General features: G+C 45.6%; 2 protein-coding genes and 1 long non-coding RNA gene across 3 annotated transcripts; 1 reads left to right on the top strand and 2 right to left on the bottom strand.

Moving 5' to 3' along the window:
• Positions 1-963: 963 nt before the first annotated feature.
• LOC109610862 lies at positions 964-3,924 on the bottom strand. Its single transcript, XM_026971867.1, has 3 exons — positions 3,802-3,924; positions 1,272-1,356; positions 964-1,096 (listed from the first exon to the last, which is right to left on the bottom strand). Exons 1-3 carry the CDS (start codon positions 3,916-3,918, stop codon positions 1,080-1,082), a joined length of 219 nt encoding a protein of 72 aa, XP_026827668.1. The 5' UTR covers positions 3,919-3,924; the 3' UTR covers positions 964-1,079.
• Positions 3,158-14,604, bottom strand: LOC105277836. The gene is made up of 5 exons (XR_003406905.1): positions 14,440-14,604; positions 12,568-12,609; positions 11,420-11,686; positions 7,173-8,176; positions 3,158-7,127 (listed from the first exon to the last, which is right to left on the bottom strand). It is a non-coding gene; the product is annotated as an uncharacterized LOC105277836 (long non-coding RNA).
• Positions 14,605-14,711: 107 nt separating this feature from the next.
• LOC105277838 (dual oxidase maturation factor 1) lies at positions 14,712-19,386 on the top strand. The gene is made up of 8 exons (XM_011336503.3): positions 14,712-16,405; positions 16,872-17,078; positions 17,174-17,231; positions 17,720-17,857; positions 18,155-18,374; positions 18,569-18,780; positions 18,861-19,056; positions 19,141-19,386. The coding sequence occupies exons 2-8, from the start codon at positions 16,914-16,916 to the stop codon at positions 19,319-19,321; spliced, it is 1,170 nt and encodes a 389-aa protein (XP_011334805.1). The 5' UTR covers positions 14,712-16,405; positions 16,872-16,913; the 3' UTR covers positions 19,322-19,386.
• Positions 19,387-19,557: the final 171 nt, after the last annotated feature.

Below are 19,557 nucleotides of genomic sequence, written 5' to 3'. Positions count from 1 at the left end.
CGGTTTCTGCCGCCAATCTGCCGTTAGATTCCGCGTGCGCAAATCTTGCTCGGTTTCTGTCGACAATCTGACTTCAAGCCATGTTTGCAGATTCTGCTCGGTTTCTGCCGCCAATCTGTTCTTAGATTTTGTGAGCAAGCTCTGTTACACTTCTGGCACCAATTTGTCGAATTAATCGTTAATAACAACTTCTGTATCAAATTTGTTGTCTTTTGGCTGGCAATAGTTGATAGCAGATAGTTAGCATCATCTGCTTTCGGCAGACTTGGCTATCTGGGTATATCGTTCTTGCAGCAACACGTGAATCAAACGGATAACACTGCTCTACGAATGACGGTATAATATTTTGCGTTGGCGTTAAATGAAATTATGCTGTGCGTCGTTGCTGCTGCTGTTTTTAAGATTAATCCTCATCCTTGAAACGACGATAAATGGACTGAACGTATGTGAAGACGCACTTCCAATCCGGTCGTTGCATCATCACCATATCTTCAACGTCAAGTAGTGGCGCGATTCCAGCGACTTCGCTACAAGAGAGAATGATTTATTTATAAACGAGAGGAAAATGATTAACTAGTATCATCTAAGTTCTCGAAACAGAAACGCGCGGTGGTGTAAATATAAATACGAAAGAAAGAATTGGCAGTATGCTTACTCGGCCTTTGTAAAGGCGAGTTCAAAGTTTTTCCTACGATTCTCCGGACGTAGAGAATTATAATCGAAGGCATCCGGCCTGAAGTGGTGGATTAACGCGCAAAATGCTAAGCCGTTATTCCAGCTTGTCGAGAAGTTGTCAAGATGTACGTTCTGAAAAAGAGAAAAATTAAATTTATTACATCGATGCATGTGTATCGCCTGAAAACATACATAAGTTCTGGCATATTTTTCTATGTAAAAATAGAAAACGTTACGAGTGTATGTTGATAACATTTTACACGCGTACACATCAGAACATATACTCACATCGTATTCTTTGGTCTTTGATCGGCACCACGCCAACAATCGCTCTTTGATCTGCGCAGCATTGTCCCGTACAGCTGGTTCGGTGAATTTGAATCGGAAGTCCGTTCCCGGTGATTTTAGAGAGCTAAACGAGCTGTCATGAATAATAAGCGAAATGTGAATTAACGTGGGAAAAAAGACTTTTCCGAAATTACTTTATCATCAGATCAGATTCCTTCCTTTGTTGATCTCCAAGCGCCGAACAATCCATATAATATATTATTAGTATATTATTTATATTTTACCTGTTACCCTCTTCGTGTGATTACCTTGGCGATAAAGGTGATACAGGCGCGCTGTGTTGCCTATCAAGCTGACGAAACTTGGCGAACGGCGACAGTGGCTTCCTCGGAGCTGAAAAAATGAACGATGCATTGTAAAATGCTGTGAATCTTCGAGGGCTCGTGTGTTAGGTTTGTGCCGCGAGATGCATACTAAAAAGTTTGACTGACATGTTAATGCCTAGATCTATTGTATATTCGATTATCTAGCTATAACTGCGAATTTTGGTACACGTCAAAGGCACGGGTGTGAATTATTATTAGAAAATTGGATCCAGCGGAATCTCTCATCTCTCACTCTCGTTGCATGCCTGCAGCGACATGCATTAGTTGTCTTACAAACAGATTAAATGATAGTTTAGTATAAAGAGAAGAACAAATGTGATACTAGTGAAGAATATATATATACATCTTCTAAGTATCATCTAGCAACTCTGGCTAGCAACCAGGAAGTGGCAAATCTGCGTAAAAAAAGACTATTTTGGATTAAATCTAATCGTAAAGTGGACAGGTGCCGATCTATCGATCGCCGTTGTCGATCGATGCCACCACATGCACGAGCGCCGAGCAGGTATTCGCGCGCGTATACACACGCACACACAACGCACTTGTACCCACGAGGATGTCACGAGGTGTGGCGGCAAGCATGGACAGATTCACCAGTAAGACAATGCGTTTTCTCTTTATTTAGATAAATTAAATGAAAAAATTAAATAATTAAAAAAATTTAAGATTCCAAAGACATTTCTATAGTCTTACGAACGATTCTGGCCTCTGCACTCTTCGATATCCACTGGTAAATCTGTTTAATCCGTTATCAATTTTGTTACACGTTCTTTCTGGAGAGAAATCGCTCTCTGTCTTTGCTTTTAAAGTCCAATCATATTTTCTCTCGTAAATTTGCGATATAACGCTTCAAGTGGAGTATCAAAATTAAATTATACATCCTTGTCTAAAAATCGGTGATTCCGAGCGCGCGCGATAAGTCATCTCCATGTCAACTCAATATCACAAGCTCTCCGTGCAAAAACATCCATCTAAAGCTACTTGATTTAATTCTCCGTGCCAAGAAATTGATAAAAATAATAATGCATTGTTAATAAGAAATGATGTTGGCGTTCGTCAGATATCCGGCTGCTCGAGGGATGTTTTCGAGAGATTGAGCGTTACTCGAGCCACCACAGCATCGCTATGCTCCACCATGTACCAGCGCGCACGTACACCACGTTACACTCGTATAATGCACACTCGCAGCAGTGCAAACTGCACGCCACTGCGTAACAAAAGGATCAACAAAAATAAGGGCTGTGACTCACTGCTTTATTCGGGGATTGGCATGGTCCTCTTAAGCGCATCTCAAAGCCCGTCCGCGAGACGCGCACGCCGCGACTCGGGTTTAAAAAAGAGCAAAGTGGAAAAAGAAGGCACATCACGCGCGTCACGACGCCACGAGCGTCGCGCGTGACTCTTACGATGCAGAGATTTTACGCTCCTTTTGTCAATTAAATGATGCGCGTCTCGAGCGGGATAACGACGGAATCGGTGTGTCGCCGTGTATTTCTTGCCCGATTGGGGCGGATTTCGCGTAGCAACCCCGTCGCCCGACGCGTCGACTTTCTCTGCACTACGTGCCAGGAGCGGGACGATCTTCATCAAGAAGGACGAAGAACGGTGGACACCGCGGCGATGACGATGGTCCTTGCATCGATCTGCACTACCGTCTCTCGTAATGGACGAAGACCATATGGGCGTTAATTCCGTCGTGGATGCACGAAACGTTTCGCTTGCGGGGAGTTAGCTGCGTGTAGCTTCGCACGGCGTCAGGAAACACTTCCGTTTTTCAGGGATGCGGTTTCTAATCAAACTGTCAGGTCTAGTCTTCTTATAGCATTGCGGTATTCGTTCGAAGAGAGCTTTAATATGAATCTCAAATCCAGAACACGATTTTTATAATTGTAAAAACGGACAATTGCACACGACCGTTCTGAAATTATATCTACATCTCGATCTCACAATAAGCGACCATAATTGCGCATAAATTAACATTGTTGACTTCTCCAATTATTCATAAGAATCCACAAGAGCGGACGATAATTAAATTGTAGATTCTAGTAAAATTGGCAACGTGTGAACAAAAATGCAATCAGATAATACTGCGTTCACTCTTTACGACAAATCTTTACTGTAAGCTAGTTAAACACTAGTCAAGTTAGCTCAGTAAGGAAAAAAAAATAGAGAAATAATGAAACTTTAGCTTTTTGAATCTCTTTAGAAGGGAAGCATGAGACGAGTAATCGACGCAACGTATATACATTCCTGGTACGAACAGTCTGATTAGAATTAACCGACCAACAAATTAGTTAATTAGCACGATAATGTCCCGGATTGTAGCCGTCGAGGGCAAACGACGCGAATCAATTCAGCAGAATCACAGTTTAACGTTCTCCACATCGTCATAGCGCAGCGAGCTTGTCTGTGAATGAAATTATAAGGGATGATCATAAATGAGTTCTCTCACGTTTCTCACGATGTCTGAGCACGTGCCGTGACCGTTAATCGCCAATTTGCATAAAGAGTACGAGAGTTCCGGACAGACGTGACTTCGTTTTAATCGCGACCAGTCCCTCGTGCACATCGCGGCCGGATTTACGACGAGGCGAAGCGATTTCAAAAGCGATGATCGTCGGCCTTGGTGGCCTCTTCAAAAATGTCGTCGAACACCTTCTCCACCTCAGCCGTGTTGAGATTCCCCGCGGGAATCTGCGGCGACGCTGGGATCGTGAGACGTAGTCGCTCGTCGCACACCCCTGGCAACGTGCGGCTCCTGGACAATCCAATCAGGCTTCTCTTCGCCGAATCGCGCGACGAGAATCGTCTGTTCTTGGAGTCCCGCGCGTCCACAGCGCTATCACCTGCCGTCGGATTGTCGAAGTACCTGCGTATCTTGTCCTCCATTCGCTTCACGCTGTCCGACGACGAGGATGCCTCATACTGCTTCTTCATTTTAAAGGACGACGGCGACTTTGGCTTGGGCGGTTTCAGTAGATGGGACGAGCTAGGATGGTACGGCGGTGGTAAACCGCCGTGTAACGCGCGCGACGAGGATTGCTGGCTGCCGGAGAGTGCCAGCTGATGCCACGACTCGGACTTTGACAAAACGATAGATCTGGACGGTTTATTAACGCAGTTTACCAGGTACTCATCGCTGGAGTCCATCGAGCTGCTCACGCCGTTCGGTATCGGCGAGCGTTCCTTGTGAACGGGTGATTTCGTTTGATCGCTCGGTTGCTCGTACTGTTCCCTGAGGGCGGTGACCCGGTTCGTCGCGCTAAATCCCGAGGACGGTGCCACTGATAACAAACCAATGACAGCGGGCGGTTTCACCTTCCTGATCGGCTCTACTATCTTCGGTGGTTCCAGTTTCCTCGGCGCTTCCAGTCTTTTCGGTGCCACGGGCGGTTGGAACTTCGGAGGCTGATTAAAATTGCTGGGCTGATTGAAATTCCTAGGTTGGTTAAAGACCTTGGACCGATTAAAGTTGCTAGGTTGGTTTAGGTTGTCGGATTGAACGGGGATCGGTGGACGATATTCGTTCAACATTGTACGCTCGTTCTGTAGCCGACGCACCAGGCTCTGTTGAAGCATGTTGTGCCGACGTACCTCGTCTTCGGTCGTAGTGACTTCGACGCTTGGACGCGGCCAGAGATGCGAAGGTGACGAAGAGGATGATGCTTCGGACTCCGGTGCTGTTGTCGGTTCGGATCGTGCCTCCGGAATATCCGTCGACGCGACAGTTGCAATCGCACAAGTATACCGCGTGACGACGCCGGCATCCGCGCTAATATCTTGATTTTGAATGTGCCGCTCACTCGGCAGAACGTCGTCGCTTGGTCGCGACAAATCTCCCCTATCAATTTCTGACATATCTAACACCCGATCTTCACTCTTGATGGATTCAACGTATGGCACATAACTCGCGTACATCTGTGATCGATCATCGGACGGTGGTTTAGGTGGAACATAATTTTCGTACTGCGGAGTTGCTTGGAAAATCTGCTTGCTCTGCTCTGGCGAGTGATAGCCGCAAGTCGCCCGAGAAGAAACGTTCTCCATCGGGTTTGATGCGCAAGTGGAACTATCTCTGACGAGATTGCATGCGTTTTTATCCAGCAAGGGCGAGATCTCACTCTGCGGGGCGACGTTACTCACCACGGTGTGATAGTTCTGATTGTGGTCCAGGACAAAGTGCCTCGGATCCTCGGCCGGATGATGGCTCGAGCTTGACGTCGGATTGTCTTCGTATCGAGACACCATCCATGGTTCCGCTTCTGGCTCGTTCTGAGTTTGGACGGACGCATTGTTGTACGTGGACGGCGGACCTCTCGGCGCCCTAGGAGCCACTCGGAACACCCGCGCTTCCTCCAGATGATCATCACTGTTGACACCTGTCTGAATGGCCACGGATGAACTACCCTTGAGCGTCGCATCGACCAAAATTGCCGAATTTTTATCGTTGCGCATTACGCTTGGCACGAAAATATCCTTCTCGCTGCGAGGATCAAACTTGTCGCGAATTGGTTCTTCGCGATGAGGCTCACTCGGACGGTACTGTTGCACTTGCTGTTGCGGTCGCTTCTCGGGAAACATTCGAAACGAAATCTTCCCGTCTACTATGCCGAGTCTCTCATTCGACGGTGCGAAATCCTTGCAACGTGCAACCGGCTGTTGCTTGTCGCGCTTGCGGGATTCCTCGATGTTCTGTGGCTTCGCGTGATCCGTAGTGACGTTGCCCTTACCGATAAAAGGCGCGAACTGCTTGCAGAACAACCGATAATCCAGTCGTCCGTTTTCGGTGACCATGTTGCCCGATTTACCTTCGTTTCTCTCGTGTTCGATCCATGGCGGCCGCGGAAAAGTGGACTTTTGCGAGTGCTCACTCGCGTGGAACTTCGACGCGCCGGGTTGGAATTGAGGATTACTGTCTCGATCGAACATAATTTTGGCCTTCTCGCGCAATGTAATTCCGGATGATTGCACATTGTTATCTCGCTGCCAATGACAACTGGACGGCGACTTCGATGACTGCGGCTTCTCGATCTTCCGGAACAGCGACGAGGGTGCGTGTCTGAAACCCGCGTCCGACTTCGACGCGTTCGGGTTCGCGAACGGAAAGCCGTTGTGTGCGGCGCCAATTGTCTTCTTGTTGTTCACCGTCTGAGGTGACGTTTGAGGCGTGGTTGGCAGACGTTTCGCGGGCTGGGGCGACTTGGGAATGAGCTTGTCCCCATCGTTCGTCGCGATGGACGGCTTGTCAAAAGCGGTCTTGATGTTGGAGAATCGACTGTTCCAGTTCTCGTTCGTCAGCGATGACATGTCCATCGTCTTAGTGTAACCAAATGACTTGACAAAGGCGGGCGTGGCGTTAAGTGGCTGCGTCTCGTTGTTGCGACTGATCAACGCCAGGAACTTCTTGTCGTTCTCCGTTTTGGGTTCGAAGGACGGCACCACTGCGAGGCTGGCTGAGTTGGGATTGACTTTGTCGCCCACGTTAATAGGGCGTCGCAGCAGAACGCAGGGATTGTCGTAAGAACCAAGACTCTCAGCCTGCAATTTTAGGTAACTCGGTATGTCGACGGTGTTGGCGCGCTTGATCTTCGACTTCTTTGCTGAGAACCTGTTGCCGTTTGCGGTTCCGCACTTGCCCGCGCTGAGCAGTTCCGCGCGTTGTCGCAGCACCGCTGCAAGCTTCGTCACCCGATTCTGTTCTTCGTTCGCCTTTCTCGCTGTCTCCTCGTCGTCACTCTCTTTCTCCTGATAACTATCGACGCTGCCGCGACGTCGTGGCTGATGCGTGCTCGGCGTTTCGTTCGCGAGTGGCACCCCCGCGACCGGACAATCCGTGTAACCGATCTGCGGCGGAACCAGCGCGGCTCGATACGCACCAACGGTATCCCCGCGCGGGTCCTTGTTCTTGTCGCGCAACGACTGACGTTGATTGATCACGTCTTTCGTGTACTTGTCGCGGATCTCCTCCACGTGCCTCTCGCCGTTAGTCGCGTTATACGATGCGGCGAGCAACGGTTCCCGTCGTTGGGAAAAAACCTGGTCGTTTAGCCTCGCGAGGTCCACGCTGCTCTCCTCCAGCTGCTTTCTCGCGCGTGCGAGCTCCTCGGCGGAGACGCCGATGGTGTGCCTGACGGGCCGTCGTTTTCGCGCGAACGATGCGTCTAAACCTTGCGCCGCGACGTCGACAGTCTTGTTATCATCGTCGGCCGCCTCCCGCACTTGCTCCGGCACCTGCAGCCGCGACAGCAGACTAGACACTAGTCGCAACAGGTGTAACTTGCTCGAGGGATCTGATACTCCGCCGTGCTTGGCAAGCGTCGCGACATCCGTATGCTCCAATGTCTCGCGCAGACGTGCGAGCGCGGTCTGGATGTCGGACAGCAGCAGATCCTCCAGGAACTTGAGCTCTTCTTTCTTTGGCACGGGATCGTCGTGGTCGCAGCCGTGGAGCAACGCCCGTTCCAAAGAACGGCGGTACGGGCGAGATCGGTCACCGCCACTATCGGCGACGCCGACACCGGTCTCGGCGAGCGACGTCGCCGTCGGCTCGTCGCCGCTGCCACGTCGGCAACCGGCCGCCAGGGACAACTCGAGTGCCTCGCGTAGACGTTCTACCAGTACCGGCAATGAATTCCACTCACCAACTGCTGCGCTGGGACCACTGCTGGTGCGACGCCCGTTCCCGTCGTCGACGGTCGCCGATCGTACGACGCCCGTCCTCGACTCCTGTCTGGGCTCCGCTTGCTTCGCCTCGTACGCGGCGATCCCCGACACTGGTGCCGGCACGCCGTCGTCCGACGACGTGCTTCTTGTAATGGTCGCCAGCTCTGTTGAAGAGGAACAAAATGATATAAAATTGCATTGACAATATAGCAATTTAATTTTGTTTTATTTTATTTTATTTTTTAGCGATTTAAAATGAATTGTATTGTTTGTATCTACTTTTGGGTTTTGTAATGCAAGAAAACGATAAATTATTTAATTAATAGTTGATAATAGCATAATAAGGTAAAGATTATTTAATTACAGATGAAGGCGGTATAATTCTGCTTTAAAATGAGATATGTACGTTTCTATACGAACGTGAGAATGCATACCTATTATGTTTCTTGAGTACGTGTGGAAAATGTGTGCTAGCGCTAAAATATGCTATGTCCTAATTGTCGAATAGCGGAAGAAAACTCACTGCTTTTCTGTCAAAACGATCGTCGTCCTTAATTCGCGATTCAAGAGTCCGAGCAAATCTTGACAAGTGGTGCTTCTCGAGGAGACAAAGTCATGTTTGATTACACGTATATTTATACGCATTCGCTTAATACTTGTTCTTTAAAAAATTGCTTCATATTGTCAAGATTTTGCAAACACCTGACTTTTCTATCTTCGAGAGCACCTTCATGTCACACGCTTTATCAGTCACAGTCATCTTGTCACATTAAAAATAAATGATCGCGTGTTCAAAAATAAGCATGGAAACAGCGAATTGCGCGGCATATGAAAAATAATAGCACTGGCAAAATTTTTCAATCATGCTTCAATACTCGCACAAATGAAGAAAACACCATTATTTTATCAAATCATTATTTTATCGTTAAGTCCTAAATCACAATAGAATCACGTTCGATTGGAAAATTATGATTGACGATGCTGTCTAAACACCGAGTCGGAGCAAATCATATCGTTTTCACGCATCAGCACCGAGTTTTCCGACATAAGACGCCTCGCACTTGTGAGTTGTTTTGGACAAGATGCGCGCTGTCAAGACTTCGCATGTCTGACCACGTCTCGGAACGTCTCCTTTCTGCACGTTAGCGTGTCGCACATTTTAAGGTTCCCGGATGCGGGACGCGGACGGCCGTTTGTTAGAAGCATTGTAAAACAACCGGTTTCGCGCGACAATCCGTCCGGCCGGCCGCATTTGTCGCGAATCCGCGAGTCGCGCGCGTACTTTAACACCTCGGCCGTCGCAGTTGCGTCGCGCTAATCCTTTTTGTTTCTTGCGAAAATACGAGGGCGATCGCGCTGAGAGAAAAAAAAGAACTCGCGCAAGAAAAAGAGGACTGTACGTCGCAGTGAGTTTTGATCGCTAATTCGCGTACAGTATTTTTACCCGGCAGCGCCGCTGCGCGCGGAACGTCTGGCGCGCGATTTTTTCGCGACTCGCGAAAAGAAGAGAAGAGAGCGAGCGAGCGTGCGTGCGTCGTGCGTGCGCGCGCTGTTTCGGAGAGCCCTCGACCGACCGACCGCGCGTGCTGACCGGCTTGGGCTATCGCGCGCGCGCACGCTCGCTTTATTTAAAACAACGCACGGGGATTCTCCGCGCGAGGATTTATTTTCGGTCGCTCGTTCGATGCCTGCGCAGCTGCCCGTGCGAAGCGGAGCGCGAGCGAGCGCGCCGCGAAACTACCCGCGCGCGAAGCGAGCCCGCCGCGAAAACGCTCTCGCGCGTTTCTTCGCGCGCGCCTTCGAGGTGGCAGAGACGATCTAATAACAGCTCTTACAGCTGAGCCTCATCTGTGCCATTAATCACGCAGCGATGTTATTGTACTTATAATGCAACCGCTTGGGTGGTTCGCCGCGTTTTTATTTTTGACAACGAAATCGCGTTATAAATAATACCGAAGACATCAAAACCGGACTGAACGCTGCGATCTTTTGAGATTGAAAAGCAACTTGTCTGATCGGCTTTTTTTATATTAATGATAATCGGGGCGAACTTTTATATTTTATGCTAACATCGTTGATTAAAAATTCTTGCCACTCTGCAGAGAAATATGTACATCATTCTACTTAAAGATGGAATGGAAAAAGCAGATGAACATGAAGATACATCGCATTGGTCGCACCCCAATTGTCACGTCCCACATCGCTACCATCCGTCTCATTTCTCTTTCCGGATTCGATGGAAAAACTTTCAAGGTGCAACCTACTTTCCGCAAATTACGAATATGATTTCAACAAAAATCAATGAATCTTTGTGCGCCAACAATAATGTTTAATTTATTAGCAGATTATGTATGTATTTCGTGGCATCATACTCGAACAACGCATTTTCCGTTCGCTTGTCTGATGGAACTCGCACCGACTCTTTCAAAATTGTAACAATGATGCGGAACACCTCCGCGCTTTGCACATTCTGCACGCACTATGTTTAACTTTTGGCACTTCTCTTATGTTGGGTTCTCCGCGTGCCAATTTTCTGTTCTCTTTCCCCAAATCGCTACTTTACAATGTCCTCTTTTATTCCGTTCATTATCCCACTCCACGAGCCTCGTCTATGCTGTCTCTATACTTCCGTTTCATTCTTTACGAGAACTCTATTTTCCAAAGTATCATTAGTTTTTGTTGCGCGTCACAATGTTTCATATCACGAGAATTTATATCGGGCATTTCTATTGTAGGATCAGGTAACTCCTGGTGTAATTGTATATCGCGCGAGAGATTTGTAAATAACGCGGGAACCTGTACCGCGACCGAAATAGTTGGCGCAGGAAAGTTTAGATCTCCTTGGAACGTGGCGTGAAACGCAGATCGCCGTATATCCGCATCGAACTATCCGCTGACGTCGCTATTCAAATAAACGCGTGAGCCGTCTACGCGAATAATGGCAGCGCTAACGCAAACACGTCGACGACTCGGCGAGCAACGCCGATCGGTTGCGACGTGCGCGATGGAATAAACACTCGCATATGTGGAAATCTGGGTGCGCAATTCCCTTAAAATTATTCCGCGGGATTTCTATTCTGACCGGTGGCAGTGCGGGTGCATTCGAAAAAATTTGGCCGCACTGCCAAAAAATATGTCTGCAACTTTTGGCGCGTTATTTCAGCGACATACTTTACAGCTTCCTGTATTGTCACACGGAAATTCTAAATTATCGCGAACGCGTGACTGCTAATTTCAAAATTCTTTCACTTTTGACGTCGCTTTGTCCGTAACGACAAAGGAAAATTGCGGACTTTATTAGAAAATTGTGGCACTTCTCAGATCAATTTTTTCGCTATAAGCGAAACTAAATTCTTGAATTTGTTCTTTGTTCCGCAGAATTCAGGATTGAAGTGCGTATCACTAACCTGAATCTGACGTTTCTTCTTCTTGTGTCTTCTCGCGACTTGGCGACTCTTGTTCCTCCTCTTTAATCTCCTCTTGCACTTTTACGATTTCTTCCTGTTTTTCTTCCTGAAGTTTCTCTCGTTCTTCTTTCGAGTTCTTCGTTGGTAACTTTTCCGACAAGTCCGGGCTATCTGATTCCTCTGTCGAGCTCGCTACCTCGTTGCTGTCCTCTGCTGTCTCTGTTGCCTCCTCCTGAGTGTCATCCTGCTCCGACGCGTCCTGCGGATCTGCGAAAGAGACAAAAGTAATGATCCAGCAATGCAAGTGTATCAAAGTATACATATAATTAGAAAGAGATGAGAAGCGATGATGTGCAGTGATCCGCTTTTTTGCAAATGAATGAGTTTCACGAGGTTTGAAAAATTAGAATCCTCAATGTTAGTCGTAAAACTGTTAAACTTTCTGTACCATGGCGCGGAAAATGTTTAGTGCTGCCAATCAAATCACAAGTTTATGTTTAAGAATCACTACATTCGCATCAGATTTCTAAGTGATTAAAAAAACTAGAAGTTATACAGAACAGTAAGACGCGGCGATTTGTTATTGTTGTTTATGTAAACGTTTCAACAATTTGATCTAGAACTTTCTCTCTCTCTTTCGTAGCCTCGTAAATTGAGGAAAAAGTCTCGAATGACAGGATAAGAATGTGTTGGATCTCTTTCAGATCTCACTTTCAAGAAGGAGAGATTATTTTCGGCCGTTTTACAGATCGGCGGAGCTTTATAAAGATCGATGACGCAGCTCGGCGAACACTTCTTGTTAATAAAACATCGTCAGTGCAGTCAGGCGAACACAACGGCGTTACGTCGCGAAAATGTGAAAAGAGGACGTAAACTGTTTGCATCCCAGACAGACAGTGTAGACAGAGGCACGCTTTGACTGTGCGAGGAGGTTCGTGTGATCGTCCAGAGTTTGATTTGATTATGGTTATTGGCTCTGCATTCCGTTACACATTACGATTGATCATATTGAACATTACATTTTTGCGCGCACACGCTGAATTACGCTTCGGTTCCCGTGACTTCTTCCGTGACTGACACTCGTTTATCTATCTACCGATGATACTCAAGCAACACGGTCGTGACAGAGCTCGTAAAGAGGCCCTCACCTTCTATCCCCGACATCTCGGCACACCGCTTCGACTGGACGCCTAGAAAAATAAACGCTGAATTGTGAAACAATTATTATATATCTTAAACTATAATGATTATCCATACTTTTCGTCAATTATCCGCTCTCAAGCAAGACAACCCTGAATCCAATCGAATCATGAAGGAATTACAAGATTTTCTCTCGTTTAAAAATAAAAAAAGTTTTCCAATTTTTCCAAGTCAGCTGAAGCTATAGATCGCGTATTGAAATACAATAGAGTGAGATGAAATCGCAGTAACAAGAATTGCAGCGAAATTCGGGATTAACGAGACACGTGGCACGCGATTTGGCGAAAAACTGACTCGCTGTCCAAAATGGAGAGAGAGGTAGACGGTAACACGTGACGAGGTACGCGGTGCTCTATCGCCATCGAGGCGCTTTTGAGGCTTCGAGGGCCGTTTCGCGCGAAAATAGATCTGACCCGTTTTCGGAACGTTCGGAAATTAGGAAGAAGAGGGCTAGACGGTGCGTTGATTTGCACGCGGGACGACCATGATAGGTAAGCGACGGATACGCGGTGCCACGAGGTCGTGCTTTATAAATAGGCCGGGAGAGTTACGACGCGTAGGTAGACGCCATCGAATGCTTCCTCGAGAAAGTACTAGCCCGTTTCGCCTGCTTCGAGGGAGTTCCTCGCCGAAATGCGACGCGATTTCGCGCAACCAGTTTCCGTTCTGATGAATGGATACCGGAAAGAGGATCGATCAGAGGAGTCACTTCTCTCGGTGATGGTAAATGTTCGCTGAGTCGCTTCCATGGATCGTGAAGAAATAATTTGGACTTGCGATGTAACAGTGATCCAATAATATTTTTAAGAACTTGAGAAAGATTAACAATCAAATTATAGTCTTCTCAATTTTGAAATTAATTCTTTTCAGTTCTGAGAAAAAGCTGATTGTTACTCTTATTAATTACTTCGATGATGATATTTTTTTTATAAATCGATAACATTACACAAAAGTTTATTGTATATACTAAACCATAAATGTTTAATGCAAAATTGATCTATCCGAATGTTATTATGATACCTGCCGATCGAAACCGTGACTTTTAGTAAATGATTCCATGGCAGCGAGCCAACGATCACTTCGCCATCCTGTTACTTGAAGCTCGTCGAGTCATGGTGACGACCTCGTCGAATTTACGTTTCATCGACGGTCACGTATTTTCGGACACAGGAATGCAGCTTCCGCAGATCGCGTCCCCATTTTTGAGCAAACTTGACAAAACTGAAGATGCTACGCGAAAATCTCAAAAAGTCAAAATTTGCGAACAACATTTTAAAACTGTATGCAGTAAAAATGATTGAGCAGAGTAATTATCTTGCAATCGCACTTAAAACTTAACTTTAATTCTACATAGTTATAAATATAATAATTGCTTAGGAAATTGAATCTGATTTCTAATTGCTCCTTTTTTCTCATTAAGAATAAAAATGCGGTAATTAACATGGTACCATATTTTCTTATAAAAAAAATTATAATTTATAATTTATAATATAAAAGCAGTAATTTTGTATAAATGCACAATACATCCTACGACAACTGACGACACATTTACAATAAAAAACGTCTTTTGGAGCAAACAAACTGAATGAACAATTATGCCAAGGAATTAAGGATCAATCACTGAGCTTGCACTATAATACAACATCATTCGAATCGATCATTGATTTTAATAATCTCAAAGCAAAATATATATTGCCGCAGGACATGATCAACCGACCGGCTCTCCTCAGAACGAACTAGTTGCCGTCTCGAAAAAATTATGGAACTGATCCGTATTGCAATTCTCGCGCCGAGGGATGGACCAAGAAAGGGCCGTTTACCTTTAAGGATCGGAGGACCAGCGTCGGGTGGCAGTAGGAGGCCCAAGCCTTCTTGCGAGACTGCAGCGGGCGACCGCCTCGCCACCACCGACCTCTCGCCGTTCCGGTGGTTATTGCTGGCAGCGGTGGGGTAGTCGCGGCGGTGGTGCGCTGTGCTGGATGATGCTTCGCTATCAACGCCGTCGTTGAAAGCATAGCGTCACCAGGCCCAAATTAGACGGCCCGAAATAGCAGAATTATTGGCGGCGGTGGCGGCGGCAATGGCGCTATAGCACAGCCGACTTTAAACGCGACATACCGCAGTATCCGGTCGCGAAGAACGAGCGGAATATGGTACGGTGTGCTTCCGCTGTCGGTATACGATTTGACACGGTTTCCATTTATTTGACATTTATTCGGCTAAGGACATCGCGTGTAAAGTGTTTTCTTGTGCTGGAAAAAAGGAGCAAGTGAGAGTAAAATAAAGAAGATTTGAAAGAAGGAAAGAGTTAATTGAAAGGAGTCAATTTGTCAAAGCGTGCCTTCATCGTCAATTTGCAGCGGAAATAATGCTGCATTGATTGTTACGTGAATTAACTGACATCTTGAGTGGCATTACTGTAAACAGATAAATAAAAAACTGATTATAAAGTGTCATAGAAATATAGGCTTTTATTATGTAAAATATTATATTATAATTTTTACATGTATAATTTTACATGTGTCATATGTGTGTGTGTGTGTAATTACTTTTTACATCTGATAATAAACATACAAGAGAACTTTTAAATCCTCTTAAATAGCTGAAACTTTTTAAAAGCGAAGAGTTTTCTCAGCATTTATTAAGTTATTTATTAATTAATACAAATTTTATGACAAATTTTTGCTCTTTTTTCTGTGTTTATAATTTGAAGAGCAAAGTTGCCAAATTGCAGTATTTAAGTGGCAGCTGAATTTATCGCGGAATTAGTGGAAATTCGGAAAGCTTTGGTTTCCTCTTATGTTAGCAGCGTGACAGTTATCTCGCATGCCAGCATTGATGTCACCCGCATGCCGTCTCGCATACCGTACGATCCATACGCGCGCTCTATCACGTAGTCATCGCGCATCGTCATACAGAACTTGTAATGGATGAAGGAAGCATATAACAACGTATTCTTTCAAGAGAATATCGGGATACCTTGCTTAATTTTAGACTGACTTTAACTATTGTTTAATTATAAATAGAAGCGGTTATTTGGTTTTCTCATTCGAGGTCTAATATCCTTCAATCAGCTTTTATATTTATCTCGTGTATTTTAGATTTAAAAAATATTTAATAACATTTTATACATTTTCCGAATAATTTCGACTTTATCACAATTTTTATTTGAGCTCATTTTTATTTTCATTTGAACTAAATAAAACTATAAACATGTCAAGCATTAAAACTGAAGAAGTGAACGATGAAAGACCTTTCTCAATATATTAGTGTTGAAAATGCAAGTACGATATTTGCGTTTAACAGGAATTCATCTAATCATTCAATCTAATGGTTGCGTAATCATAATTTTTATTAAATCTTATCTATATTTCTTAACCGGTTATTCATTTACGTGAAAAATCGAGCAACAAGAGCGAACATGAGGGCCGGTCAGCTGATTCGCCCGTAGGCCTTTCTCGTCCAACTGCTCTCCGTCTCTCTGGCCTTTCTCTCTCTCTCTCTCCCTCCCGTTTTCTTCCGCCGATGACCACCGTGGTGACAGCCCCACCCGTGGCATCACCCTCTCTCTCTCCCCGAGGTAATACACGAGGTCGTCTGTCCGCTGTTGGTGGAAACCGCTTTCCAAGTGGAGCCTGTTAACCCACTCGAGTCTCAGTACACTCGCCGCCTTCGTTCCCTCGTGTCGCGCGGTGCGCGAGTGCGCTTTTGCATGCCGAGGATTTCGCAAACGTGCGAGGCGACATCGACCTTGGATGCTGATAGCCGAATCCGCCGATCGTAGAGGTAATTTCCTCGAAGGTAAATCCTTCAGGATATCGAAGCTACGTGTCTCTCAAGGCCGGCTCTCCGACTGAGACTCTCACTTTTGGGTCGTAATGGCTACGAGACCGCGATTCTGCAATAGCGCGTCGGAACGACCGTCTTCCACTCGGGTGTCTTCACCGCACTCGCGGTGATGCCGCAGAAATCAGTCGGTGTTTCCCGAGCAGCACGAAAATTGAAACGTGTATCGAGGCAAACAGAATGAAGCGTTTGAGGAATTCGGATGTCTCCTAGAATTCATCAGACTTTCGCGTTGCCCGGATTCTCCACCGCTGACGTTTCGCTCGCGAATAGAAACGTGTCCAGGCTAAAATAGCGCGTGAAATAATGCACGTGACAGCGCGCGCTGCATGTTTGGCGAAGAATAAATCAATTTAATCGCAATTTATGTTGCCGAGATGACGCGTAATGAAACTTTGCGTTCAAGTGGCCTGGATTCCGGCGTGCCGGAACTGACTGGTCCAGGAAGATGAAGGGATGGTTCGACGCCTTTCGCAGCGACGGTGGCCCGACGCTCTACAGCTACAGCAACCGCACTCCTGTCACGGGTGACGTTCCCTTGGTCATCGTGTTCGTGATATTCGGCACCCTGTTCACGGCTTTCCTAGTCATATTCCCGGGCGTCAGGAAAGAGGTGAGCAGTTTTCGCTTCTCTCGTGTCCTGTCAGATCGTAGATCGTGACCGGCGATTAAGTCGATTATCGAGTAAATGGTATTTCTTCGCTGCAGCGGTTAACCACATTTCTCACGGTTACCCTGAGCCTCTTCGTGGGTGCGACGATTCAAGGTTCGTGCACTTCGTCTACTTTCCAAGTTAAGAGACCTTGGCTGTGTCAGTGGCGTAACTAACGGCCTCGCGAAATTTGAATCGCAGACCGAAAAAGAAAAGAAAGGAAAAACGGAGGAAAAAGAACAGGAGGAGGAGCAGAAAACTAATGAAGAAATAAAGAACAGAAATGCATCTCGAATGCGTCACTCACGACGTTTCACAACGTGCTTTGCAACACTGAATTGCCTTATCCGTTGTTTTCTTTTTTATTTTTTAACATGCATATATATTGTTCTTCATTATCGTTAAACTTGTCGTAAAATTTTTCTGGATATTAGTTACGCCACTATTGGCTCGTAGTTCAACGCTAAAAAGTACTTTTCCGACCGTCGCGTTGAATAAAATCGCGGAGTCTTATTGGGATAAAATCAATCGAGATAATGACGAATGCAACGCCGCGGGAAAATAATCATCGTGTTCTCTCTCTTTCTGTGTGTGCACGTTAGTGGCGCAATATGGCTCATCCTGGCACACAAGCTCCGCTACCATTGTCAGTTCCTCCTACAGCGCTTTCTCCAGGAATAAAGTAACTGCCGACATCGGCGGTTACATCGGCTTAATGCACATCAATATTACGTACAGGCGTAAGTCTCTTTACAGATAAATATTTCTCTCGCGTTTTCTCAATTTCTCTACTATCTGATTTAGAGTCAGATGAATTTGAGCATAGATTTTTAGAATTTTATCATAGATGAATTTGATTAAAGTATCATAAAAGATGAACTACACGCACATCAAAGTAAAAACTTCAATTTTTAAAATTATGGTTGAAATTTCTTTAAATTAAATATTATGACTCACAATTTCTGGATCAGTCCGTCATTGTGCGGTGTACAGTTTCAACGTGCTTCGGTTAATTAGATCTTATTGCGTTCTTGCAGTGTCACCAGAAAGCGAGAAGATGAACGGGGACGTCGAATACAATGAGCGTTTCTGGTGGCGAAGTTCCGGCGAAATGACTAGTGCCTTCAAGCAGGCGCTCTATCAAGGTGCACCGTTTCCTATCGTCTCCTTAGCGGAATACTTCAGCCTACATCAAGAAGGTTTCTCTTGGGGTTCGCGATATCGCGAGGCTGGATACTATTCCTCGATAATGTTATGGTACACCGTTTCGACATATCCTCAAAATATCCTCACAAGAATTTTAAGAATCTGGAGTTCCGCTTCTACCTGTAATACGTTTTTGATGAACATATTTTCCTTTTCATATTTTTCATATTTTCTTTTTCCAATATATGTATAACAACATACACGACATATTGGCTATTGCGCGATGCAATAAAAATCTCTTACAGGACCTCCTTCGCCTCGTGGCTGATGATGAACTTGTTACTCATGGTAGTACCACGCTACGGCGCGTACAGCATGATTTTTACGGGCCTGTGTATGTTGTTGACCAACTTGATCTACACGGCTCTCTTACCATGCGAACCCCTGATAGCTCACATCGAAGGCTCGATTCTCTCCTTCAATCTGGGCTGGAATTTTTGGTTGGTGCTGTCGGCTGGTTTGTGTCTTACTTTTTTTTTTATCGAGCATCGAGTGCCGTTTTAGAGCAGATACATATAATTGCAATTCTTTTGATAGGTGCCGCGTGTCTCCTGGCAGGATTCATCATAACGGCTATAGACATGATCTTTCCTCATCAATTCTCGACTATACTCGAGGTCGACTATGACACGCCGTACGATAGACACGTCATTATAGAAGAGAGCTTCGATACGCGAAACATTCGACGGAAAGTTCCCAAAATTGAGGACTCTTTTGGCGATCGAATAATGAGGTTCGGCTTATGATCAAGTTAATCAGTTCACGTTACTAAATCATTGTCTCTGTTACATGTTCTGTAACTTTGAAAATACTTTAGTCAACTGTCGTCCAAGCTGCAGAACAGACACGCTAATAAAGAGGACACCGAAGGCGTCATTAATCGAGGATATACGTCGCACGAGCTGTCCGAGTTCCCGCAAGAGATCAGCGACGAGCCCAGTAAGAGCAACTGGTCGTACCCGTTCCCACCGGCTTCGCGCAGAACCGTTAATGGCTGATGTTGCAGATAGCTATAATATTCACCAACATTCCGAAGCGCCATTAAATATTTCTATATATTTTATATAATATATTATAGAATATAGTATTTTTTTAATAATATTATTTAATAAAACAGCAAACTCGAATATATAAAATTCGAATTGTTTACTGAAAATTGTCATTAAATCATTTGCATCACGCTTAGGAATGTACAGATCGTAATAAATTATCGAACGGGGTGTCTCAGCCGCAT

Source organism: Ooceraea biroi, chromosome 1 (genome assembly GCF_003672135.1).
Source record: "Ooceraea biroi isolate clonal line C1 chromosome 1, Obir_v5.4, whole genome shotgun sequence".
Classification (NCBI taxonomy): Eukaryota; Metazoa; Arthropoda; class Insecta; order Hymenoptera; family Formicidae; genus Ooceraea; species Ooceraea biroi.
This window is presented reverse-complemented; position numbering and strand designations above follow the sequence as displayed.

Bases quoted from the DNA above. Each gene is read 5' to 3' on its own strand.
- LOC109610862 (XM_026971867.1), bottom strand. From the start codon at position 3,918: ATGTGCACGAGGGACTGGTCGCGATTAAAACGAAGTCACGTCTGTCCG. The intron at 1,357-3,801 runs GTGAGAGAACTC...TCATTTTTTCAG, and splicing joins GCTCAGACATCGTGAGAAAC to CTCCGAGGAAGCCACTGTCG.
- LOC105277838 (XM_011336503.3), top strand. From the start codon at position 16,914: ATGAAGGGATGGTTCGACGCCTTTCGCAGCGACGGTGGCCCGACGCTC. The intron at 17,079-17,173 runs GTGAGCAGTTTT...TCTTCGCTGCAG, and splicing joins TCCCGGGCGTCAGGAAAGAG to CGGTTAACCACATTTCTCAC. The intron at 18,781-18,860 runs GTTTGTGTCTTA...TTCTTTTGATAG, and splicing joins TTGGTTGGTGCTGTCGGCTG to GTGCCGCGTGTCTCCTGGCA.